This window comes from Colletotrichum navitas (assembly GCF_030913465.1).
Source record: "Colletotrichum navitas strain CBS 125086 chromosome Unknown LY79scaffold_25, whole genome shotgun sequence".
NCBI classification, from domain to species: domain Eukaryota; kingdom Fungi; phylum Ascomycota; class Sordariomycetes; order Glomerellales; family Glomerellaceae; genus Colletotrichum; species Colletotrichum navitas.
This window is the reverse complement of record NW_026850571.1, coordinates 252571-277350: the sequence shown is the minus strand read 5'-3', so window position 1 is coordinate 277350 and position 24780 is coordinate 252571. Positions and strand designations below refer to the sequence as shown.

Sequence of the window (24780 nt, the reverse complement as noted above, 5' to 3'; positions counted from 1 at the left end):
AATATCTCTGACCTCGGTTCTATATGCCTTCTACCCCGTGCCATCCTCAGAGCTTCGCCGGAATGCCCGTCTTCTTTGGAATGCGCTCAGAAATATCCAGGGAGGATACGGAATCTGACATTCCGGGAGACCGGCGTTCCAGACGGCCATCGGGCTGTTGCGGTAAATGTGGAACATGACAGCTTCGCTGTTTGTCATCCTTCGCCCGGTCCAGCACTGGCAAGACGACGTCGGCTTTTCATCCTTTACGTCTTATTGTTCCACGGGTGGCTCACCTGGACAACTCCAATATCAGACAGCCAATCGTCCTTTTATTGACGTTGGATCAAGGTCGTATGCCCGCCGATTACCCCACCTCTGCCTGCCAATGTGTTTGCTTGGCACACTACTCCAACCTGTTCCTCGCGGCTGGTCGAGTCCCTGGGCGTGAGCTACATTAACTACCGGCTTTCCGTGACAATTTACCCCGGACTAGGGTGTCATCCGGAATCAAGTACGGCAAATGGAGCTGCTCACGGCGCAACGTCGTCTTGGCCTTGATGCGCCCCTGCTTATGTGATGGTCACTTTGACGTGCTCTGATGGTGAGCTGCATCTCCAGCCACTGAACAGAAGCAGGTCGTAGCCTTTATTGAAAAGAAAAGTTAACGGCTAACGGGAGATGATTTCTTTTCATGTTGAGTAGGACTACGTAGGATCGTCATCTCCATTGATACGCTTACATTGTTCTTTTAGCTCGCCAAGGAGACAGAATGTCATCCCTGGACCAGGGGAAAATTCCAGTCACGGCAGGGCAACGATGACACCTGAGAGTGTCCCATGCCGCGGCGGCGCACATAGAGCCATATAATATAAAATCGTCATAACTTTGATGAAACTCTAGACTCCTCGGACGCGACTCTAGTACCCCTCACCTACCGGGATAAATGAATGCTATATTGGTTCCTACGAATGGCTACCTGCGGCCTGCCTTTGTTACGGGGTGACCACACAAAACCCATGTGCTGTCTGGTGATGGTTGGGCGTCCCAAACCCGCAGCAAATCTGGTTGATTAATTATTTGGAACGATATCTGCTAGTTCCTTGTCTACGGATGTCGCTCTCCGCGGGCCAGAAATTGGCGATCCCACCGTTCGTGGCAATATCGAGACTGGGGGGACGCTTCGCTATGAGGAACACTGGGAGGGAAACAAGTGATGAACGTACAAGAACATCAACATGAACGGAACCTAGACCTCCTTGGTCCTTTTTGTATTTACGAAGATTGAAATTGAGAGTATATAAAGATGATAAACGGCCAGAGGTAAAGTTCCGATTATCATACTCCAGTCCATCACTCGAACATCATTTGATATCTGAACATACATCGCACCATGATCTCCATCCCAGTCCTCCTTGCGACCGTCGCGGCCGTCTCGGCGCAGCAGGTTGGCACGCAGCAGTCCGAAACCCACCCCAAGCTGACTTGGCAGAGGTGCACCTCGTCCGGCTGCACCTCCGTCAACGGCGAGGTCGTCATCGACGCCAACTGGCGCTGGCTCCACGAGACCTCGGGCACCGCCAACTGCTACGACGGCAACAAATGGACGGGCAAGTGCACCACCGCCACCGACTGCGCGTCTAAATGCGCCCTCGACGGCGCCGATTACTCCGGCACCTACGGTGCCACCACCTCGGGCAACGCTCTCAGCCTCAAGTTCGTCACCCAGCACGCCTACGGCAAGAACATCGGATCCCGCCTCTACCTCATGAATAGCGTCTCCAAGTATGAGATGTTCACGTTGACAGGCAACGAGCTGGCTTTCGACGTCGACCTGTCGCAGCTTGACTGCGGTCTCAACGGTGCCTTGTATTTTGTCCAGGTCGGTGCACCCGTCACCCCCGTTCGCAATGGCTCTCCCGCGAAGCAAGGAGGCAGCACAGTCCCACCTTACCGGGCGATGTAGCAACAAGCGACCGAACTCAGATACTGACTGGGCACAGATGGACGAGGACGGCGGTATGGCCAAGTACCCCACCAACAAGGCGGGTGCCAAGTACGGCACCGGGTACTGCGATGCTCAGTGTGCCCGCGACCTCAAGTTCGTCGGCGGAAAGGCCAACGTCGAGGGCTGGGTACCGTCATCCAACGATGCCAATTCCGGTGTCGGCCCATACGGTGCTTGCTGCGCCGAGATGGACGTTTGGGGTAATTACGCCTCGTGTTGCTGGCTCCCTCATGAAGCGACCATCGCTGACCATCGTTTAGAATCCAATGCCCATGCTTTCGCCGTGACCCCTCACCCGTGCCAGAACAACGCGTACCACGTCTGTGAGAAGTCGGGCTGCGGTGGAACCTACTCGGACGACCGCTTCGCCGGCGACTGCGACGCCAACGGCTGCGACTTCAACCCCTACCGTATGGGCGTCACCGACTTCTACGGCAAGGGCAAGACGGTCGACACCTCAAAGAAGTTCACGTGAGTATAAAAAGCCGGGTATCGAGCGGAGGGAGGGGGCGCGAGACGTGACGTTTAAAAAAATAAACACGCATACTGGAACCGATGTTCACTAACCTCGAAACGTGTGTCAGCGTCGTCACCCAGTTCTCCAGCAACAAGTTGCAGCAATACTTTGTCCAGAACGGCGCCAAGATCAACATGCCCAACTCGACCGTCAGCGGCGTCTCGGGCAACGCCGTGACCCCCGACTTCTGCACCAACCAGTTCAAGGTCTTCGGCGACCGCGACCGCTTCTCCGAGGTTGGTGGCTGGTCCAAGTTGAACTCGGCCTTCGACGGAAAATGGGTGCTCGTCATGTCCCTCTGGGACGACCACCACGCCAACATGCTCTGGCTCGACTCTACCTACCCTCCCGAGAAGGCCGGTCAGCTTGGAGCCGCTCGCGGCGACTGCCCCACCACCTCCGGCGTCCCGGCCGATGTTGAGTCTCGCCTGGCTAGCGTAAGTTGTAGCCTCTGATCGTTCAAATGCCCGATGCAATGGTTTGTCGGCGGTGCATAGCTAATGCACGTCATTCCAGGCTACGGTCACGTACTCCAACATCCGATTCGGGCCCATTGGTTCGACGGTCAAATAAACGCGCAAAGAGCGTGTCACTGCTGCAGTTGTGGCGATGAGCTCCCGGACCTTCAAATTCCGCCAGGGATTCCATATAGCAGGTGTGCGGCCGCTCCCGAACACCATGTAGTGCTCGTAAAGTACAGGCCCGGGGCCGGTATAAAAAGCAGCAGGAGACATACGAAGAACGTGAAAGTGTTCTATTCTCTTCAGGTATCGTTAGTTCTTAGCAAGAGGTTGATAGCAAATCCTACCTATGTTGGTTTACCGACCGGGGCGAAACTTCTTTGATTTTGTCTGCCTTTCTGTTATGGTCAGTAATCCGACAGTAGGGTTTCCGCTAATTGGTAGCTGAGGTCTATGCTCGGTAACAGTCAGGTAGGCTTGCTGGCTTGTTGGTCACTCGGTGATCAGTCGGGTGGTCAATAGTCGTAAGGGTAGCTCGTATAGCTTCTTGTCAATGAATCTCCAAGGTCGGATACTGAAAGGTAGTCAGCGAATGTATCACAAAGTTGATTGCTGAAGAGCTATGGAAGCCTGTTCTTGAGTGCGTCCAAGTCCATTCTATACATAATACAGGTCCACGATTCTGTCGGTGTGCCATGGAGCGACGGCCGTCCGTCGGTCCTCTACCGTGGAGCGGTCGGCCCTTCATATTATTATCACGTGACCCGTACCATAGTCCTCCCTCTCGAGGAGTCATCCGTGTAACGACCCGGTCGTCCTGTCGTACAAAGATCTTGCCGCCCGCGCTCTCAGCTTGGTGGGGCTAACATCGCCTGTAACTTGTTGGGTCGTAACACTTTCCTCGTTCCGTCCTGGACTAACCGAATGCTTTTCCAGACGGTCGTTCCATTTAGAAAGAGGGTGAGAGGCAGACGATGATGTGTATTGAGCACACTCTATGCGTGTCACGTTTTGTACGAATAGCCCAAGTATAGCGGCTTAGCACGAGATCAGTTTTCTGGTTGTTGTGGCGCCTTTCCTATTGCTATTTGACAGTGATGAACCCGCATACTTTAGGCGAGTCGCCTATCTACCCAAGGAACATCCGGATGAGATAGGATACGCAAACTGATGTTCATATCCAAGGCGGTGCCGCTTCAGGATGCACCGGTACACAATAATACTCTTAACACAGTCGAAGAAACACAGTATAGGCATTATGCCTAATACACAGCATAATAGAAGGTTTCTAGAAAAAAGACAATACCATGCATGGGGTTATCCAATCGCCCTATTGACTGAGTTTGCAGCTAACAAACAAAGTTTGACCTTGACTGTAGACTGTAGATCAATAGCCCCTTCTAAGACAGTACGGTGCTTTAAACTTGACGTTCTGTAAAACCCAATTTGTTAGGACAAAACGATACGTTGGAATTGAGAAAACAAAAAACCCAATGATAACGCAGAAGGGAGGAAAATCCTCCTTTGGCGCTGTGTTTTCAGTGCTGATATGATGGATCCCCGTGTTGTCATTGTCATCGTATACCAAACTCTAGTGGGCAAGGCGAGAAAGTTCCATGAAATTAACACACTGTTCACAACACTATGTCGCCGAAAAAGGGGCGTCCAATGAGACGGTGTTACGCTGGAAGTTCCGGTAACTTTGCAGACCGCCAATCAACTTGAACGCACACACCGGAAGCGCTCCGTTGTCCGCTAGCCAATTAGGAAAAAGACGTGGTCTCAAACAACCTCCCGCGGAAAAGCTGTTCAACATGATGGCGCATGCATGACGCACAGGGGCTGAATCACATACGAGCATGTATCCCTGGCCTTTGCGAGGGCCGTTGAATGGGTTACTTGCATAATAAGAGGTGCGTGTGTTGTGTGCGTGCGTGTGTGTGGTAGATGTCAGGAGAGTACAACCGGCCAAGGGCAGACAGAGCAGCTGTGATAGGCCAAGAGAACACCCAGGCCTCAGTTAGAAATAGCGATGGTCCCCCATGGCAGAGCTCAAGTCATCTCCCCGGGAATAAGAGGAGGTCTATGAAGCAAATGTCTTGTTCACCCACCTCAAATCGAGCAGTACATCCCTTGTCAGGAGAGGTCTTGCACACTTAGACCCAGGGTTGTTGATTGACATGGCTCCAGCCTGGTGATCTGGGCCGAGGATGACGAGTTACGCGAGAACCGGCCACGAATGAAGCCCACCCCGTTGCGGCTCCTAGAAACCCCGTAGGGAAGAGAGGCCAGAACAATCCCACCACTTGGTCCGTTAGACTTGTGCTCTTTTCTTATGCCAAAGATATGGACTAGTCTCAAGAACTAGCATCAGTTGCTCCGCGTTGCTCCGCAGAAACATGGCTATTCGACTTGGCGGCCAACAAACCTGCCATATCAACTTGGTATTGGGTAACATGGGACTATGGTTACATACAGAAGCAAGCCTCCCTGACGCAAACCACCGTTAGTGCATCCTCCTGGTGGCGATGCCTGCGGGACCGAGCTTGTAGGAACCCCTCAGTTATATTGAGACCAAGTTCAGCCAGGCCACTGACGGACCATGTAAGAGTCAACTGAATAATACGTGATTTCCACGGGGTAAATCTGGCTCAAACATTCATTCTTGATCCATCCAACCTGCCCAATAACCTTAGACCTGATCTCAAATCACTGTCTACCTCGTCACGTATCGCTTACACACCTGTAATACTGGCTGGGGGGTTGATCCGCTGGTCTTCTTAGTTTTGGTTTACCGGACTCCAAGCATGAGCCCCAATTAATAGAACAGGCACTCGGTTCGCGATGATCGGTTTGTCGTAGAGGGTCAGCCGAACTTTGCGCCCATGACCAGCTTTCTACACATAATGCCTGCTATTATCGTGGATTCCTTCACAAGCCAAGGCCCAGATGGTGGCCACAGAGCGGTCGGCAATACACTCGGCAATACACTCGGCATTGAGTTCCTTCGGGTTACCTGCGATGCCGGAAGCAAAAAGTAAAGGTAACATCTCGTGTATCGACTGGTTTGGGCCCCTGACCTTTGCGTTCTGCTGGCTCAGCAGCCTCCAAGATTTCCCTGTCGCACGGCAGATACGGTAGCCATACCATGCCAGGGGGGGTCTCTTTCTTGCCGCACGTGCGGGAAATCAATGCGTTTCCCCGGCCTACACTATCTGGCTGAATAGGCAGCTTACCACCCGCAACCCACCTGGTAAGCTGCGAAACTGACATCCATGACGCTCTCAACGGTGGTCAGGCAAACACTCGTCTTGCGGACGCTGTTTGAAGCAAGAAACTGAATGCGAATGGGACACGGATCCAGGCACATCACGAAGCGTGCCCATCCACAGACGCAAGGAGGAACTCGAACGCGAAAACGAAGACCTGCACGAAACCCTCTGTCTCCTTTACCTGTGACCCAGGCAACAGGTCTTCGAGACCTTCAAGTGGCTGCTAATGTTCGGCAATGCGCTATAGATACTCGACATTGCAAACACCGGCGACCTATCGCTGCAGAGATTACGTGTCGACCGAAACGCCAGCTCTCCCAAAACCATGCAGACCAACCTTGATTCTGTTTACAAGGGTACACGCCAATAGTCGCTTGTGCCCTAATCGAGAGACAAACCGATGCAATGGTGAATAATTCCAATTACCAGAATCTACAGGAGATTGATACCGCAACCGGGCTGGTTGTATTTTTCAGCACAGAATTGGATAATACCGTCATAGTGGCCATCTTTTTTCGTCACCCGAGTGCCCTGCGTGTTGAATAACGGCACGGATACCAACCAGGATGTGGTATATAGAACCATAAGTGATGCGATTAGACAGCTGCTTGACCATAAATGTCTCTGGAGATAAGTTTGAAGCCCAAGCAACCCCTCCCTGTGATGGATTGTTTAGGGCAAACGGACCTTGTGGCTAAGATTCGTCTCGCCTCAGCCTGCGAACAAAGGCGTGGTGGTCACATCCCGTATGGCGCTAATCTTATTGCTCCCTATTAGGGCTGAGACCTCAGCACCTGGTGATTAGATGCCACAAGGATTTGCGTCCGTTTTTGGGACGCATCACTTGAGGTGATGTGAAGGCGGATCCTGTTATTCCATGGCTACCCGGACTTCTTGGTTGGGATTCGCTCGTTGCTCACTAGGTCGAGTTGTTGAGTGAGTGGGACTAATAGCGCTCGGTTTTGGAAAAGGGTGAAAACGTCTCCCAGACTGCTAACTATTTCCGAAGCCGCCCGGTCTTGGCCCGTAGATTGCAGGGCCTGTCTGTCTATGCTCGAGAAAAGATAACACAACTCCAATTACGCCGCGAGCATGCATTCTCCCTGCCGATATCCCCCTTTGATGATTCTGCTGAAGGCTGTGATGTATACCATTATCGGTACGGGAGGTTTGTGTACTCCCTGATGACATGAGAAGGCGATAGATGGCAAATCTACGGGGGCTCCAAGTTTCCGCTTGTCCACATTAGCGTTAGGAGGCATTGGGCGACCTGTATTTTGGTCAGAGGGCGGGCAGCATTTCTGCCGACAGACGTTCCGGAATAAAAGCTCCGGCTCAGGATTACATGCGCAAGAACGCAAGTCCGTAAGTCACTCAGAGTATTAAAGCAAACCATAGCCCTCTTAAATGCCATGCACGTATTGCGCATCGCGAAGGTCATTTTGAGGCCGGTTGATGCTGGGGAGTATGTGATCACATGTCGTGCGAGCAAGGATGATGATGATGATGTTCGAGTGTAACTCTTCAGCCTCGAAACACAAGTAGCACACAGACAACCAGGCCTGTCTGGTTGAGTGGGTTGCTCCTTATCTGGAAATATGTATGATGGCGAAGGGGAGCATCCGCCACATGGTTTGGCACTGGCCATTAAGACAACAGGGATGGCAACTGACCTGCGGGGGCGCGGCGCGGCCAGACGCACACAACCCATGGGCTTACCTACGGTTGGACACAACGGCTTCATCTATCAGGTATAAAACACGCAATCTAGATGCGAGTCCGCACTCGTCACACGACGACTCCGAACCGAGCTTTCTTCTCCTCTATCTCACTCCGAACATGAAACCGAGGGAGGGAGACAACTCGAGGGACGCCCTGGCCCCCGAGGTATCCAGCCCAGCAACAGGCTTCCGGCGCATCCTACCGGCTAGCACGAGCCCTCGAGTCATCTCATCGAGCGACCGTCCCCGTAGACGTGCGAGACAGGCAGTGCCGGCAGCATGCCTGGAGTGCCGCAAAAGAAAAGTAAAGGTAATATGACCATGTTGAGCTTTTGAAATGAAGCAGAGAGCTTTCCGTTTTCGCCTGTTGACGAAACTGGCTTTCGTCACGGCGTTACGGCACTGGGCAAATAGCAATGGCCTTCGGCATCACCCTCCGTGCAAGTGGGGCGAGGTGGTTAGAAGGGTATGAACCAGTGCGTATCAAATCATACATAGCTTAGACAACTAAGCACCAGAACCTTGCCCCCCCTTCGATCCTCCTCAACACAGCACCGCCTATTCTGATGATTAACTCCCAGGATCTATCCAGCTGATAGTCTGTCTCTTTATCCCTTAGTGTAGCGGAACCCGGCCCGCTTGCCATCGTTGTTCAACCGGTGGGTTCGAGTGCGAATGGGACACGGAGCCCGAAACGACGCGCCGCCAGGCTCTTCTCAACCGGGCAGAAGACCTCGAGAAGGAGAATGAGGACCTCCACGAGCTGATCCGCTATCTGTATTCACGGCCCGAGTCAGAGGCGCTCGAGATCTTCCACCGGCTGCGAGCAACAGGCGATGCGTTCCACGTTTTGGACCTAGTCCGGATGGGCGATGTGCTTCTGAACAACCTACCAAACGAAAAGCTAGACTCGGACCAAATGGGAAACACGAGACAATCCAGTACGGGGTCCTCGAAACCAGGCTCAAGCCGGGACAACGCGAAGGAGGACCCCGACGAACTCGAGGATTGACTCGAAAAAACTGGAAACGAAACGCTTCCGGCACGACCAAATGCTTGTACAAAGGCACATTGTCTTATACACCGATTGAAACCATCCATCAAAATAGCATCTGGAGAAGTGACTTCAGATTAACGATCAATCAATCTCCGTACTCCAGATAATATTGGGGGATTGGCGCGTCATTTCGAACTGGTAGGACTCCAACTCGTACCGCGTCGCCGTGGCTCTGGGAGGAGCGCGACAGTGCTAACGCGAGCGCAAAGCATCAAAGATGACCTTCCAGACGTTTTTGGGATTTCGAGTCCATTGGAAAAAAACAGCGAAACTCGAGTTTCCTCGCCAACTGTCGCAGTTGAGCGACTTTTTGAAACGCAAAAGCAGTAATTAATGCTTAGCCGCGCCCCCTCTAGTCGACGGAAACCTTTCCCTGGATATCGCAGAAAGAATAGACTCTCAATCGCACCTCGAGGGCATTTCAAACCAACACTTGCATGCAGAAAAACAAAAGCTAGGCTTTCCGACGATAGTACTGGGGCATCTATTCAAGTTCTGGTGGAAACGTGCGTAGAGTGGACGGGTTTGTTCCCTTTCTGTGTTAATGGATATCGCAGCCGAGAATAACAAGTTGCATACCATAGCCGGGCGCCTTTGTAGCGATTCCATTGCAAGAATATCGAAGACACTTGATACGGCCTCGGTGCTTGACCGGCGACCGGCGACCGAACCTTCAACACGAAATACGATGCCGCAACGGCGAGGCTCGAAGTCAATGGCGACGTCGCTACAACAATCTACAGCGTGATTAAAGTACGACGGGAGACAATCCCAATAGCACTTGTGAACCGGGTAAAAAAGCCCCTCCAGCACACGGATGGCATAATCGATCCGAATCTACAAAACGGGGAATGTCCGTCATAAGAGATACTGCCTCTGGGGAGAGTGGGCAAAAACAGGATTTTGTAGCCCAGGCGAACTCTACATCCAATTGCGCAAAAGCTTTGGGAACCTGTTCGTCATCGAGCTTTTGGAGCAAATAATGACTTGATTAAGCCAGCGAAACCCCAAACCGCGTTTCACGCCGGCCGCATCCGTCTGTCCTTTAGCCATGCTGCAATGTCGTCGCAAGCTATCTGTCGGTGTCGTCGGGCTGACCAAAGATTCTGGTATCTCTGACTGTGCCTACGAAATTCGACTGTAGGTATGGTCTCGCCTTTCCTTACTGATGTGCATTCGTGTGTTTTATCCCGGGAGTTTGACCTAGCTGGCCAGTAGCCTCCACGGTCAACGATCAAGTCTATCACAGGGTTTTGTTCATGCTATGGTCGTCGAAACCATTTTCGTGATTTGTGTCTGTTGTTTTATTTCAGCGCCTGAATATCACTAATCTCTTTCTTAATGCCCAGGGTCCCCTTATTCATGGCCGTTATAGATCCCTAGTAACCAATCGAATTGCACGAACCATGCTGATCTTGGCCGCGATGGACGGGCCTCCTTCATGTACCATTGAAGTCGATTATCGAAATTCGTAAGGAGAAGACCATATGCGCGTGGCGATCGAAGTCGTTTCCTCCGGTTGAATTGTTCCATGCAAAAAGTGCCCTGTCTCCTTGAGCAGTCTGGTGCCATGGGGCCTGGGTTCTCGAACACAATCGTAACACAATACGCACACGCGAGTATCGTCCGCGATTGATCATACCAAACAATCGGGTCCGGATCTGGAGAATTTAAAGAATTGTCGACTTGGAGGGAGAAGCCTACGACATTTGTCCTGGAAGCTATGCGCGCCCACATTGGCGAAACTTGGCAAGCTGCCTAAGCATCTTCATCTACGAGCGACAAACCCCTACCAACCCATTTATACGTTGCGGTCACGTTCAGGGTATGGGACATGTCTGAAATATGGCGTGCAGAATATCATAGACATCGTGATGTGACAGAAAGCCAGATCGTTGGAGGTGTGTACTTGCGAAACACATGGGGCACTTTACTCAGAACCAGACCATACTCCAACACGAACCTTGTTGCTTCGTGTACCTACTACTTGGCGACAAATGGAGTCAGGTACCTTGATCAATAAGTGAAACCCGTTTTCTTCCCCCAACAGACTCTCGCGGGAACATTTGTTCCGGAAATCGATAAGCCGAAGGTAGCATATTACAATCCAAGCCGCGCTGGATTATCTCCCCACCAGGCAGACGACCTTTTGCAACACAGTCTCAAACAAGACCCTTTCAGGCCAATGGTGCCCAAAGGCTTATATCCCTCCTCAAGATACCATTGACAACTCTATAAACAATTTCAGTCCACGGGAGATATATGGCTTATTACACAGCGTTTCGGCAGACTTCGAGTGGCCAAGGGATAAGGACGAGCACAGCCTAGTCTTTCCTTCACTGCTTGAGACCTGGAGGCAGCCTCCGGGGCGCGGAAGATTACGCCGGAAAAAGCCTGCCAAACAGGCATTTATTATGTCTCATCAGCCATCGAAATGACGGATTGTTTTGACTTATTCCAGGCCCGGCGACGGTGTCCATCGACCACGAGACATCCAACAACATCCAATTTTACGATTAAAGTATGTCTTAGCCGACGGCCCGCATTATCTGACGCGGATAAGGAATCTATAGACCCTTCCCCTGTCCATCGAGCGTCGTTTGCCACGAATGAACTCGATGCGACAAGATTGATACTGATGCCTGCTCTCGCCGGACTATCACTGTTTGCCTGTCACTAACTCCAATGCCACGACAGATCTGCTTATCTTTCTGCGACGACTGGATGCCATGGGGCAGCTGAAGGGTTCCTCCAGCATGTCAGTGAACTGCGCATCCCAGAACTGCTTGTCTTCGACTTTGATCGCGGACCCTACGAGGCACGACTTTAGGAATGCTTAGCATGGGTCGCATTGGCCAGGCGATCGCGCCGTTGAGACCCGCTCGGACTTATCGTCATCTACTGTACACCAGCAATATCCCGGGTCGTTGCCAGTTGAGCTTGTCCGTGGGCTTCCTTCGGCGATTTTCCCGATCCGGCGATATTGTCTTAACACATGTTCCATTCTCAGCTGCAGCAAAGAGTCCGGTTACAGCCATGGGGTTTTACCAGATATAGTCTGGCGCTAACTATCTTCACCAACATCGCCTGATGCGCCTTCATTGAAGAGAGAGGAGCAATGCCGCAGCTCTGAACGATGACCCCACAGCCGCTGAAGGTTTGGATGTATGCGAGAAAATACCCCATGATTGACTGGCGACTCGTCAATAATGAACAAGCGTTACCTGTACCGCATCTAGGCACATGCACTGTCGAGACCAGAGGCAGTTGAACAAATCAGGACCCCGCATTCCCTCGTGGGGTGATCCAAATAACTATCTGGCGCGCTTAGTTTGCTGTATGTGTTTGTTTACCCGCACCGGAAGGTCGCAAGAACCCGAGTTGGTGCATTTCAACGTCCATCCAACTTCAAAGTGATCTTGGTGTGAGAATAGATGGCATGGCTGGACAAGGAATCAAGAAGACTACCCGCAGTCGTGGAGCATGCTCGGCCTGCAGAGCACGAAAGCATCAGGTCAGTCAAGCCGAGCCACGCATATTCGACGAGGGCAAACAAATGTTGACTTCAAGTGGCCGACAGTGCAGTGGAGAGCAGTTCGTCCCCTTGAACTGCACCCTCCAGTCTTAGCACACACACCTTAACATTTGTAGACCCAAATGCGCACAATGTGGCATCAATAACGTGACATGCCAATGGCCGCAACAACAGAAACGGTGCGTCTCTTATCATTTCTCTGCTTCTGTTTTTTCTCTATTCGGCTATATGCCCAATTCTTCATGCACGCAGTTTACCTTGGTCGCTGGTCCTCTCCTTTCTGAGTAGTTCTGCATAATTAACCACATCGCTGACTCCAAACGACGCAGTGGTCCACCGAAATACTATATCGTAACGATGGAGAAGCGCTTGATGCAGACCGAGAGGGCTCTCTGCGCCTTGATGACCCAAGTGTCAGACGACCAGCTGTTCTCCGCATTCTCTCAACTTGACCAAAGCGATTGCCAACCAGATCCCTCTGCAGCGGCACAGTCCAACGGCAATGTACTTGATTCAGTCAAAACTTACCACTCTGGGCCCGTTTACTGGGGGAACTACCCGCTCAATTCCGCGCAAGACGTCAAGCGTTGGTTCCAAGCCCGGGCATCGGGAGCCACCAACATTACCGGAAGCCAACGACCTCAGTCCATCGAAATTGATCTGGAAGACAGCGGCGCTATCCAAAGTGACACCGATACGAGTCACCGGAATGATTTGGAAGAGGCAGATGGCACTGTTGGTATAGTCAGTATCGGAGCGGGCCAAGATGGAACAAAGGGTCGCCAAACTACCTCGAGAGGACCGGGCGAGAACACTGGACAAGAAGATACAGCGAGTGCAACGACAAAGCTTAGTCTTGTAAGGCAAAACTTGATGGTTGGCGTTGCTAACAACTTCAACGCAAGCTCAGCACCCACGCGCATTGTTCCAGGACCGGAAGATCACGAGAGCTACGAAAGCGCGTTTCTTTGGTAGCAGAAAGCCTCGAATGGCCGAGGCTAACTCATTGTTTGGACACTTCAGCATGATGTTCGTGTTCAAACAGGAACCATCGAGCCCTGGTTTGAGCACCCACGCATGCCACTGTCGGTGCTTTGTCGCTTCCATATGGTGCAGCGTTCACTTATCCCACGGAGAGTCCAGCCGTTCATATCTAGTTGTTTTGACCTGCTCCCCAACGTCGCTTAACCCTGGATGGTGATCCGGTGCCGCACATCAGGCCAAACCCGTAGTCGGCGGAGTATTCTTTCCCCGCAACACCCTCCCCCATCCCTACTATCTTGGACCAACTGAACCAATCTTGATGGCCGATTGCCTTCCTTCATCCTCCCCATCGATGTGCAAAGCTGCAAATCTCGCCTCTGAGTCTGAGGGGAATAAATCGACGCCCCGACCGTTCACATACCATTAAGGCACCCGAAATAGGAAGTTTGAAGGCTCTTGCGAATGGGGAAAGCCAGTTTGTTGGCAGTTCTTCTGGCGTCTACTTCATCAACACCGTCAAGCGAGCGTTTTCAACAGCGGATGGCAAGGCAACAAACAAAAGTCGTCATCTCAAGCGAGGCTCGGCTCATGGCGACCTATTCCCGGAAGATTGCATGGCCGGAGGAGAGATGGTGAGCTTTGGTTCGACGGATTTCGGGAAAACGCCAGGACAGGGAAACGACCAGACGCCATCTACCCCGCTGGCCCAATCGAGCCAACACGAGTCTTTACTCCGCAAGGAGAAAGATCTCATGGATGGCATGAGTGCTATACCCGTATATTCCGTTGCCAGAGAGCTCGTATTGACATACTTCCGAACCTGGCATCCTTTGGTTCCCTTTTGTACGGCCCGGAGACCCTCGCGAACCTGGATGCTCTCTATCGCTCGACCTTCACTCCAGAGACAGGAAGCACGGTTTCAACCAGCCTACTATTTACTTTCAAGTGTATCTTCAATATTGCTTGCCTCGAAATGGATGGCTCGCTCGATATGGGCTCAACAACGATCCTCTCTCCTTCAGATCTCCTGCCTACATTGAGCCACTTGGCCTTGCGGTGCGACACAGCCTCTATCCAGGCGCTGCTCTGCGCGCAAGTGTGCTTCATATCCACAATGTCACTCCTCCATGCGTCATCTGTAAGCGGCTTAATAGCGAAGTCGATCTTTCAGTCGGGTATGCACCGCTGCCCTACCCGATATGAGCACCTTACACCGGATGAGCGATCGATAAGTAAACGCATATTCTGGAGCTTTTATGTTCTTGACCGCTTTGTCAGTCAGTCACTCGGACATCCGAGTGGCATTCAAGATTCAGAAATCGATGTGTGCCCACCAGGGCATGTGGACCTTCACGAGCCAGTTACGAAGTTGTACTTGACACCTGGGAGCGAAGACAACTCTATCTTGCACCTCCCATCTAACCACCCCGATCGACTGGCAGCATCCCCACCCAGACCGACACGAACCAGAGGGCCATCACCGGAAGCAGGGGAAGAAGACGGAAATCTCAACAAGCCACTGGAACGCATCCTGGTGACGTGTCCGGTAATCTGCCATGATTCTTCATCAACGCAGGGAAACACAAGCTATTCTAGAACACCACGTGCGTCATCACAGCTTGTAGGGAGGATCCTCGAGGTCTTCCATAAATCCATCCACACAAGACAGTCGGACAACCAGACAATCCTCCTTCTCAAAGCCGACGTCACTGCTTTTGGCAATGATCTGGACCAGCCGCGCCTCGGTGCGATCACACCCGGCGTCCCGCCACTGACACCGGATCATACCGTTTTCCCGTTTGTTTCTCACCACTACGCTGTTCTTCTCCTCAATAGACCTTCACTTTCCCTGAACACAGGACGTGGCGAGTTCAGAGAAGCTCTACAAACGTGTATCGGCGCAGCAAACACCATCGTTCATACCATCCATAGATATCTAGATTGCGGAGGTCCGCTGTTTTGGCCGGGCTACTTGTCTGCCGTCTGGATGAACGAGCTTATCTTGGCTCTTGCTATTCGACTCGAGCTGTGTAACAAAGTAAAGGCTAAATCGTCAGTAGAGCTCTCCTTGTTTTTTAATTTTTTTCCCCATACCGACATCATCGAATACGGATCCAGTACTGTCCACATGGCCATTGACCTGTTAGTAGCAATGAATAGTCGATGGGCAGCAGCACGGCATTGCCATCAAGTCCTTTCCCCGTTGCTTCAAAGCATTGAAGCCGGCGCGAAAGGGCACGAGGCATTCCGGTCAGACACGAATGCTATCGACGGCACTCCAACAAATAAGCTCGGGGACATCTTTTGCCAAAGTTCTCACCGATAGGATGCTATACAAAGCCCCTTAAAGCGACGAAGAACCGATGATTACCAGAGCGACTCTAGAATCCAAGGGAACCGACGAGATTTCTCCCCCCCCCCCAAAAAACGAAGCACTGCAGGATAACACGGATATTCCGCAAGGTTCATGGGTCGATCCTATCCTTTTTTTTATCAGCATCAATGCCCAGTATTACCCAGTCAGGTCGCCACCCCGCCGACTCTGGATGCTGACGGTTATGCAACATCTGGTGACGCTGATTTCGCACCTATACCAACCACTTTTCCGGACCAGCAAAGGGATACTTTCAGCCAGTATCTAGACTAAGTCGACGGGATTGAAAACTTCTTCGATATGTTCGATGAAGCGACTTGGGGCTCCCTGTTAGAGATTACCAACGGCGCACAGTCACCGACCAGTGACGAATGTTGTATGGCAGTATAGAATCTACACGGCGACGCCTTTCGTTAAATAGAATTTATCTGGAGAAGTCAGTCGCTATATCTTGAGTCTTCGGCCGCTTGTCCGAGATAACTGGCCTCTTCATGTCAATGACCCAATATCGTAGGCAACCTCGACACCGTCTACCCCGAAGAATGACTGGAATAGTGAAGCGATTCATTCCGAATCACGCACGATAGCGTCCCTACCCCGTACACCCTGGTGGTGCCTATAGACTGAATCGATGCCAGGCTTCATAGCCTTGAGAAGCCTGGCAATAGCTTCGGCGAATCTACTGACAACTAGTCTAACCCGGTGTATGGTGTTACGGCATGTTGGAGACTGGCATTCAATTTCTCCCACAGGTTACGTTGTACGTATGTTCTCCGAGATAAACTTAGGCTGACAGATCCCGCGGCCTAACAATTACGCGCTGACAATGCCGACTTCCGCCCGGAAGCGGTGCTGACCGACCCCTCCCCCCGCCGCAGGCTTCTTGACCCTTACATACTTAACCGTGTGTTTTTCTCCAACGGATTCGAGGCCGGACACACAATTGTTAATACCTTAATGAATTTGATTGTACTCCTAAAGCAACCGCACACCTTCCAAAAATGTCTCCTCAACCACTGAAGATTGCAGTCATCCCTGGCGATGGCATCGGCACCGAAGTGATGCCCTGGGGTGTAAAATGTCTCGAATCGGTCGCTGAAATCTTTGGCATTTCGCTGCAATTGGAATGGTTCGACTTTGCTAGCTGTGCATACTACCACAAGCACGGCGAGATGATGCCACCAGACTGGAAGGAGACGCTCCTCAAATTCGATGCCATCTACTTCGGTGCGGTCGGCATGCCGGATGAAGTTCCCGATAACGTCTCGCTATGGGGCAGCTTGCTCAAGTTCCGGCGAGAGTTCGACCAGTATATCAACCTACGTCCGTGTCGTCTGATGCCGGGCGTGACCTCGCCATTGGCCAACCGGAAGCCAGGAGACATCGACTTCTGGATCGTCCGTGAGAACACGGAAGGCGAGTACAGCAGCATTGGTGGCAAGATGTTTGAAGGAACCGACCGCGAGATTGTCGTCCAAGAGACCGTCATGACCAGAGTCGGTGTTGATAGGGTCCTTCGCTATGCCTTCGACCTGGCCCAGAGCCGCCCCCGGAAGCGTCTCACCAGCGCCACGAAAAGCAACGGGATAAGCATCACGATGCCGTACTGGGACTCTCGCGTTGCTGAGATGGCGAAGAACTACCCGGATGTCAAGCTAGACAAGTATCACATCGACATCTTGACAGCCCACTTCGTTCAGCGGCCGGACATGTTCGACGTCGTAGTCGGCAGCAATCTTTTCGGGGACATTCTCTCGGACCTGGGCCCTGCTTGTACTGGCACCATCGGTATTGCGCCATCGGGTAACCTCAACCCGGAGGGGAAATTCCCTAGCCTCTTTGAGCCAGTCCATGGCAGTGCTCCGGACATATTTGGCAAAGGTGTTGCCAACCCTGTTGGCATGATCTGGGCTGGGCAAATGCTACTTCAACACTTTGGATTCAAGGAGGCGGCGGATCTCTTGCTAACGGCTATTGAGAACGTCCTTGCACGTTCTGAGGCAAACGTTTTGACGCCGGATATGAGAGGTTCGGGTACAACCGAGGGTTTTGGCAAGGCAATCGTGTCGGAAGTGATTGATCTAGGAAACAAGAAGTAATTTGGCATGTTGGGGGACAACACGATGAGTCCTATATATGTGTAGATAATCGTTCTTGACAAACGGGAAGCCAGTCGCTTAGTGTGAAGAACTGCAGTGTCTAAACATTTTCAGAGTAAAGTAGGTCATACGCTACATCTGTAGTAGCTGCTACCAACACTAGCTATATAAAGCTATTCCGGCTTCACGACACTTAATTACGCGAAAGATTTGTCTCACGTCAGGAAATTATCCCCTCGCTTTCTTCCTCCTCAGATCTTGTGTTACTCTTGAAAACCGGCACACCCATACTCTGCAATCATGACATCTACTTACGGAACCCTCTGGCCTTTAACAGGCAATTGGGTTTGTCGGCAGCTCTTCGTCGCGCTCATCGCGTGCCAGACGGCGGCGGCCCAGCTCTCTCCCAGCATTGTTGAACTCGACCTCGTGTTCCCTCACGCCAGGGGCAAGTAAGCCGAAACCAGCGACGGACTTCCTGTTGCCCTTTCACTCCAGAATCCAGACATTGCGTATCGCTATGGATGGGCCTTCTCATGGGATGCGTACAAGAAGTCTCACCCTCAACTTGACCGCTTACCGTTCAACACCATTGGATCAGTACTGAAGAACGATACCGTCTACCCCGACAACCCGCATCTCGGGGTCGCCTACACCGATCATCTCGACGCAGGTGACTACACCTTCTCGTGGACTATCCACAACAGGCCTTGGTGCGAACTGGTGTCTGGGGGCTCTGAATACTGGGCGAACGTCAAAGTCGCCAACAGCACATTCGGATTTACCGTGGAATCGGGAGCGCCAACGCCGACCTTTACCAGTACGTGCCCGACGGCGCTTGGGATGATCAGCTATGCATATTTGACAACATACCATGGCCTTTATGGAGGGACATACGATGGCCCCGATAACCTAAGCAGTACGATCCTATCATGTGCAGTGACGGTAAATGCGACTGTTACATCTGAGCCGTGCCGGGCGACAGTCAACGACGCACTGGAAACGAGCATCTCGAGTCGACTTCACTGGGGAGCCTACGCAACAGCGTCGACTACTGTTTCAGGAAAGACATCTGCCGGCTCACCTATGCAGGCGTCGTGGATGCTCTCATTCTTAACTACCATCAAGGCCCACTTAACGTTTCCATATTCACATGAAGCTGAATGGCTAGTTGTTTCAAGGCCCTCAACTGTATTTGTCACTTCGTTGTTGACCGTGAAAAGGCTGAGACAAGTTTGGAACTAAGTCTAGGGGAGGTCTATATGCAACCAGAATCAGAAGATTTCGGGGAAATTAGATGCATGCTGCAGGGTCAACCGATGGATGGCTGCACACGAGAACAAGCCGGAAAGGGCGGGCTGTTGTGGATCGCGTCCCGAACCAGGGGAAATTCCCCGTGGCACACACAACCCGGCACACATCCTTGCTGGGAACTGAGCGCTCGGCATGGACGAGTGTGACTAGTGGACGAATATCAGTGGTCACGGCCCATTGCCTCTATCCACAGTTCAAATACCACGTTGACTATCCGTGTTCTTTCGAACACCCTCACCCTTAGTAGGCAAGCTGGTCTTTAGTGGTATCAAAGCGCGTTAAGATTGGGAAAGTTGCAGGTTACAGTCACAGTCACACTCTATTATAGCCAAAGGCAGTTTGTGCGCTCAGACCCTGAGCCGAGTTCCAACGTTCTTTTCTCTGCCCCCAATGCTACTTACTGGCCAGGAAGACCAGCATATCGTCCGCCTACCGGGCTAGTCTACCAAATCAGCTGTCATATACATAGCGAGCTAATACCACATCATTCATGAATTATTCCAAAAAGTGAAAGGATCGCCCATGCGTCTCCACGGCGCGGTCGACCAAACTTTTCACAGTTTGGCTAAAGACGAAAGCGAGCCCAGATCCCCCCTCGCCGCTGAGGAAACCCTTCTTTCCCCCTCGACCCCAGCTTCGGTCTTACATAACACCACCACGCTTCGAGCATGCAATCTCCATGATCTTTTCAAGGGAGTACCGCATGCTTCCGTTTCGATCCCGCCTGGATACCAACTTCGTCGTTTCTTATGGCGTCGTCCGATGGATTCCCTTCGATACTAGACGACCCAAGCAGCCTTCCCCTCACGGGAACATCGGCCTTTGTAGGCCAGCCTCCGGCAACACAAGATGACTATTACATCGTGAAGGGTTTATTCCGCAGGAAAGGGATGGCGGAAGTCAACCCAATGATGGGCTACTTTCTCGCCGCAAAACCCCCCCCCGGATATGTACACGAGACGAGGCAACCGGGCACCTTGGCCGGCCTGGTATTTGTTATTCTGGTCATTGCTGTGCCCACAGTATTGAGAATTGGGCTGAGGTTGGGAAAATATTCGAGCATGAAGTTTGGCTGGGATGACTACGCCATCTCCGTCGGTGCTGTAAGTGTTTACGCAACCAAAAGCGTTCCGTGCCCAGTATCAAAGACTTTGTCACTAACGTTGGAATCATTGCTCATAGCTTCTGGCACTTGTCTTTCCCATTGGGCAGATATACGCTGTTGCAATCGGCGCGGCCGCGAAACATGTGTGGGAAATCACCTATGAGCAGTACGGCACTGGTATGGTGGCGGCCATGATCTGCAAGACGGCTTTCTATGTGGCTGTGGGCATGATCAAGCTATCGATGACAATATTTATCCAACGGCTTGCGGAACGACTCAGTATTTGGTGGCGGATATCATGCTACCTCTTCATTGCGTCGCTTGTCGGATACATGGGATTCGCCATCTTCGCTATTATCTTCTCATGTAACCCACCAGCAGCACAGTGGGATCTGGCACTACTCGGTCGCATCGAGCCGGTACCTACCTGTATGGACCTCAAAGCCCAAACAAAGGCCCTCACCAGCATTCACGTGGCGCAAGGTCTGGTGCTATTGTTCACACCCATAGTCATATTGTGGAAGGTTCGGTTGCCAACAGCGAAGAAGGCCCGCCTGTTCACCATCTGGATTATTGGAGGACTGGGAGTTCTGGGTGGCCTATTACAACAGACTCATCCCACGAAGACGAATGACATCACATGGGACTATGTTGAAGTCTTGGTGTGGGCTTGCCTGGATCTATCACTGGGAACCATGGCTGCTTCTATCCCTGTCCTGGACGGGCTGCTTGAGAAACTCTGGATGAAGGCCAAGCGTACGGTTGTGAATACGTTTCGAGGCGGTCAACCCCGAGTTGAACCTGGAGCAAGAATATGGCCTTACAACAAGACGTCGGACGAAGAGAAGAAAAGCAAGAAACCTGCGATAAGGAATCCCGTGTCTATCATCGGTGCGCACATGATGCGTACTGAGTCGAGCGCAAGCGTTTTTAGCAACGGCCAGTCGCAAGATAGCAAGAGCGAGGTGGTGGAGATGGGTATTTTGTGTATCCAGGAAGTTGAAGTGCGCCTTTCTGTTGTACCTGAAGACGTGGAAAAGGGTCAAGAGATTGCACTTGAACCCCGAGCCCCGTCACCGTTCTATCACAATCGCCCGGAGTGGCATGATCCATCTTATGGGTTATAATATAAACTGTTGCGATATCACCACCCGGCCCGCTATATCAACTTGACCATTAATAAAGCGGCGACTTCGGTCATAGTTTACTTCCAAGTACTTTGTGTACAAACTATGTTATTGTGAATATGCACCAAGGAGGTTAGTTTATATCTTTTAGAACATAAAGTCAGAAAGAGAAGTTGGCTAGTTATGGCCAAGCAAAATACAAATCAATCGACACTTGATACCTAGGAGGAAAAGTTTGGCTTCTATCTCTATATTTGTTGTTAAATTTGAACCTCTTCTTCACCAAATATCACATATGATGGATCGGCTATAGTTGGAGACCAATCTGACTAGCCATCACTGTGAGATAATACAAAACACATTGAGGTGACGTCGGAGGCGTCTTGGCCAGTAAGAGTGAAGCCAAAATTCTCGTTCCTCTTGCTGTGACCGCACGCTTCCTCAGCCATATGACGTAGTCTGCCATGATTTTCATGTAAGAGTAGACTCACTTGCCACTAAGTCTGGAAAAAGCGTCATCTGTTCTCTGAATCGCTCCTGAGAGAGAGGGTGACTAGTTCTCTTGAGTTTTGCTTGTCAGCATAAACATTCGCAACTCAAAGACATTAATTTGTGAAAACGCAATTGGAGTGCTACACCATTGTAGCAAAATCTTAGGTTGGAATAGAAAGACTTAGCATCGTTGTTGCGGACAAAGAAATATTCCTATTCGCTTCCTAAACATCAATAGAACTCGACTTTCATAAGTGACAACACCAGATACCCGTCGTCACCTCGCTGTATTCGAACACCACATCCATTGCCAACTCAGGCCCAATGCACGGATACCTAAAAGCCTCCGTTGGGGTGAATAAGAACCTTCGTATAACCCTCGATTCTCTTGTCAAACTTCTCATACGCAACCTCTGCATCGTCGATGTTGATTTCATGAGACACCACGAAACTCGGCTTGGCCTTGCCTGCGATGATGAGATCGCGCAAGTATCTGTTGTAAGCCTTGACGTTACATTGACCTGTTCCAATAGAGAGGCCCTTTTCAAAAAGCTTGCCGAAACTCAGGCTGATCATGCCCTTTGCCGATGCGTCATCGGATGCACCTGGGTCACTACACAGAGAGATCGTTAGTCAAAAGATAACTCTTATGAGGGAAGGGGCCTCACCTGGGTACGTAAAGTCCCGGAATCCCGAGGCCACCACAGGCTCGAGTAATCTTGATCATGTTCTCGAGCACGATATTGGGTTGCTCAGTGTTGCCACCAGCACTCACGGCTTGATACCCGACCGCGTCGACTGAGCGATCCACCTCTCCGCCATTCAACCTTTTGATCTGCTCAACGGCGTCGCCTTTGGTAAAGTCAACCGGTGTGCATCCTATTTTTTCTGCAGAATGGAGGCGCTCGGCGACGCGGTCGACTACATAGACTCTCGAGGCACCTCGCAAAACTGCCGAGTATGCGGCCATCAAACCAACCGGCCCAGCTCCAAAAACAGCAACGGTCTCACCAGGCCTGAAACCAGAAAGCTCGATTCCATGCCAGCCAGTGGGGAAAATATCTGGGAAGATACAGTTAGCAAGTGATGAAGTCTCGTGGACTATCCTTACCTGCAAGCAGAATGAAGTCTGATTCAAACTCTCTGCCGGGAGGGAGCTTCAAGGCATTGAAGTCTGCGTAGGGCACTCTGATGTACTGTGCCTGACCGCCAGGGTATGGTCCCATGGCAACGTATCCTTTTTTACTTGTCAGATTCGTTTGGAATTTGATCAGCCCTAAAGACTCACCATAGGCACCGCCGGCGAAGCCTGGGTTGACACCTGTGCAGAAGGCAGTCCGTCCCTCCTCGCAATTATGGCATCGACCATCAGCAACATTAAAGGGCATGACTACACGATCACCCTTTTTCAAGAGGGTGACACCACTTCCAAGCTCTTCCACAATTCCCATGTTTTCGTGACCTTTCAATGTTAGTATTCGAGCCGCGTTGAGCGCAGGCGGTAGCGTACCAAAGGTGATGCCTGCTTCTGCGGCTGTTCTCCCCTCATACATGCTGTTGAATTCTTAGTGTTTGCATTGATTCTACAAAAATATCTGATAGTCATACTGCAGGTCTGAGCCGCAAATAGCAGCCTTCGATAATCGTCAGCTTTTCCGTAGCCATAAGTACGATGGACTGCAGGGTCAGCACATAGATAGGGCTTATCTGACCGTGGTGACTTTGACAATGACATCGTCAGGGTGCTGGATTCTAGGAATCGACACCTCAGTAACTTTGACCTTGTAAGGGCCTTGGTAGTTCACTGCTTTCATTGTTGGGGACGACATAATAGCAGATGTGTGTGCTACTGGCATGAAATAAACTATGATATAGGGAAATGAGAGGCACGGAGCCACGACGGATTGGTTCAGCAGAGCCCTCTACTTATCTCACGAATCTATAACAAGACAGACGGCCAAGAAATTACTAAGAGTATCATTGCCGTCTCTAACACGGCGCGGGGTGACCGGCTCCCACCAAGAAGCTGTCATCGCCGCGGGGTATCTGTCTCGAACGAGAGGGTCAAGACGTCGCTGCGGGGTAGTAGAAAGCGGGAAACCTTTTCCAAACCGTGGGGATAACGCCGTAGTTGGCTGATCGAAGGCGGGGAAAATGGCCGGGGGAGTGAGGTGATATTAACAGCCCCCGAGTGAACGGGGATAAACCCCGAGCCTCCCGAGGATTGTGATCAAAGTGTGCCACATTGACGAATGACTGCTACTTGCAGATTGCGGGGAAATTAGCGTGGAAACCCCAGATCGCGAATGATGAAACTATGCGCGCGAACTTTCCTGACTGATGGATGAACCGGTGACAGCTGCTATGCCAGATTCGTAGCCCATACGAGCCGAGCCCTGACCAACAACGCCGCCAGCTTTGATAGCCACTTACATCTTTGCGATCGTCGAAGGAAGTGGGGGTGCTTGACGTATCTCTCGATCGGTATTCTCTTCGGTGTCCTGTTGCCGCGTGGCTGTATGATAATATCTCAAGTCTCCATGCAGACTGCGCCGAATTCAATAAGACCTGCGCTCTTATGGACTCGTCTTCAAGTGCCTGTTACGCCGGGGGTATGTGCCACCCATTCATTTCGCCAGCAGTGCCAAGGTCGTTTACCAGCAGATGAAGAACGCAGGAAGTACGACTGTACGAGACAAAGAGCTACATTGAATTTCTGAAAGATCAGCTATAGT

At 51.5% G+C, this 24780-nt stretch overlaps 8 protein-coding genes across 8 annotated transcripts; 7 read left to right on the top strand and 1 right to left on the bottom strand.

The window, feature by feature from the left end:
- Positions 1-1372: 1372 nt before the first annotated feature.
- Positions 1373-3077, top strand: LY79DRAFT_514378 (family 7 glycosyl hydrolase; the record flags this gene model as incomplete). Its single annotated transcript, XM_060554603.1, has 5 exons — positions 1373-1861; positions 1983-2187; positions 2248-2458; positions 2572-2941; positions 3021-3077. The coding sequence occupies 5 exons, from the start codon at positions 1373-1375 to the stop codon at positions 3075-3077; spliced, it is 1332 nt and encodes a 443-aa protein (XP_060414787.1).
- Positions 3078-8178: 5101 nt separating this feature from the next.
- On the top strand, positions 8179-9124 carry LY79DRAFT_179741 (uncharacterized protein). Its single transcript, XM_060551291.1, has 2 exons — positions 8179-8434; positions 8578-9124. Exons 1-2 carry the CDS (start codon positions 8375-8377, stop codon positions 8968-8970), a joined length of 453 nt encoding a protein of 150 aa, XP_060414786.1. The 5' UTR covers positions 8179-8374; the 3' UTR covers positions 8971-9124.
- On the top strand, positions 9121-9925 carry LY79DRAFT_179632 (uncharacterized protein). The gene is made up of 3 exons (XM_060551290.1): positions 9121-9153; positions 9233-9538; positions 9600-9925. The coding sequence occupies exons 2-3, from the start codon at positions 9349-9351 to the stop codon at positions 9761-9763; spliced, it is 354 nt and encodes a 117-aa protein (XP_060414785.1). The 5' UTR covers positions 9121-9153; positions 9233-9348; the 3' UTR covers positions 9764-9925.
- A 2338-nt stretch (positions 9926-12263) lies between these two features.
- LY79DRAFT_179754 (uncharacterized protein) lies at positions 12264-13823 on the top strand. Its single transcript, XM_060551292.1, has 4 exons — positions 12264-12529; positions 12596-12609; positions 12667-12729; positions 12880-13823. The coding sequence occupies exons 1-4, from the start codon at positions 12455-12457 to the stop codon at positions 13523-13525; spliced, it is 798 nt and encodes a 265-aa protein (XP_060414784.1). The 5' UTR covers positions 12264-12454; the 3' UTR covers positions 13526-13823.
- A 2947-nt stretch (positions 13824-16770) lies between these two features.
- LY79DRAFT_552027 (tartrate dehydrogenase) lies at positions 16771-18231 on the top strand. The gene has a single exon (XM_060557690.1). It carries the CDS (start codon positions 16910-16912, stop codon positions 18005-18007), a length of 1098 nt encoding a protein of 365 aa, XP_060414783.1. The 5' UTR covers positions 16771-16909; the 3' UTR covers positions 18008-18231.
- Positions 18232-18307: 76 nt separating this feature from the next.
- LY79DRAFT_579315 (uncharacterized protein) lies at positions 18308-19252 on the top strand (the record flags this gene model as incomplete). The annotated part of the gene is made up of 3 exons (XM_060560018.1): positions 18308-18352; positions 18506-18827; positions 18897-19252. 3 exons carry the CDS (start codon positions 18308-18310, stop codon positions 19250-19252), a joined length of 723 nt encoding a protein of 240 aa, XP_060414782.1.
- An 818-nt stretch (positions 19253-20070) lies between these two features.
- On the top strand, positions 20071-21553 carry LY79DRAFT_514445 (uncharacterized protein; the record flags this gene model as incomplete). The annotated part of the gene is made up of 2 exons (XM_060554610.1): positions 20071-20424; positions 20504-21553. 2 exons carry the CDS (start codon positions 20071-20073, stop codon positions 21551-21553), a joined length of 1404 nt encoding a protein of 467 aa, XP_060414781.1.
- A 652-nt stretch (positions 21554-22205) lies between these two features.
- LY79DRAFT_552022 (alcohol dehydrogenase GroES-like domain-containing protein) lies at positions 22206-24151 on the bottom strand. The gene is made up of 7 exons (XM_060557689.1): positions 23758-24151; positions 23654-23679; positions 23556-23599; positions 23334-23507; positions 23157-23282; positions 22714-23107; positions 22206-22658 (listed from the first exon to the last, which is right to left on the bottom strand). The coding sequence occupies exons 1-7, from the start codon at positions 23899-23901 to the stop codon at positions 22382-22384; spliced, it is 1185 nt and encodes a 394-aa protein (XP_060414780.1). The 5' UTR covers positions 23902-24151; the 3' UTR covers positions 22206-22381.
- Between the last annotated feature and the right edge of the window lie 629 nt (positions 24152-24780).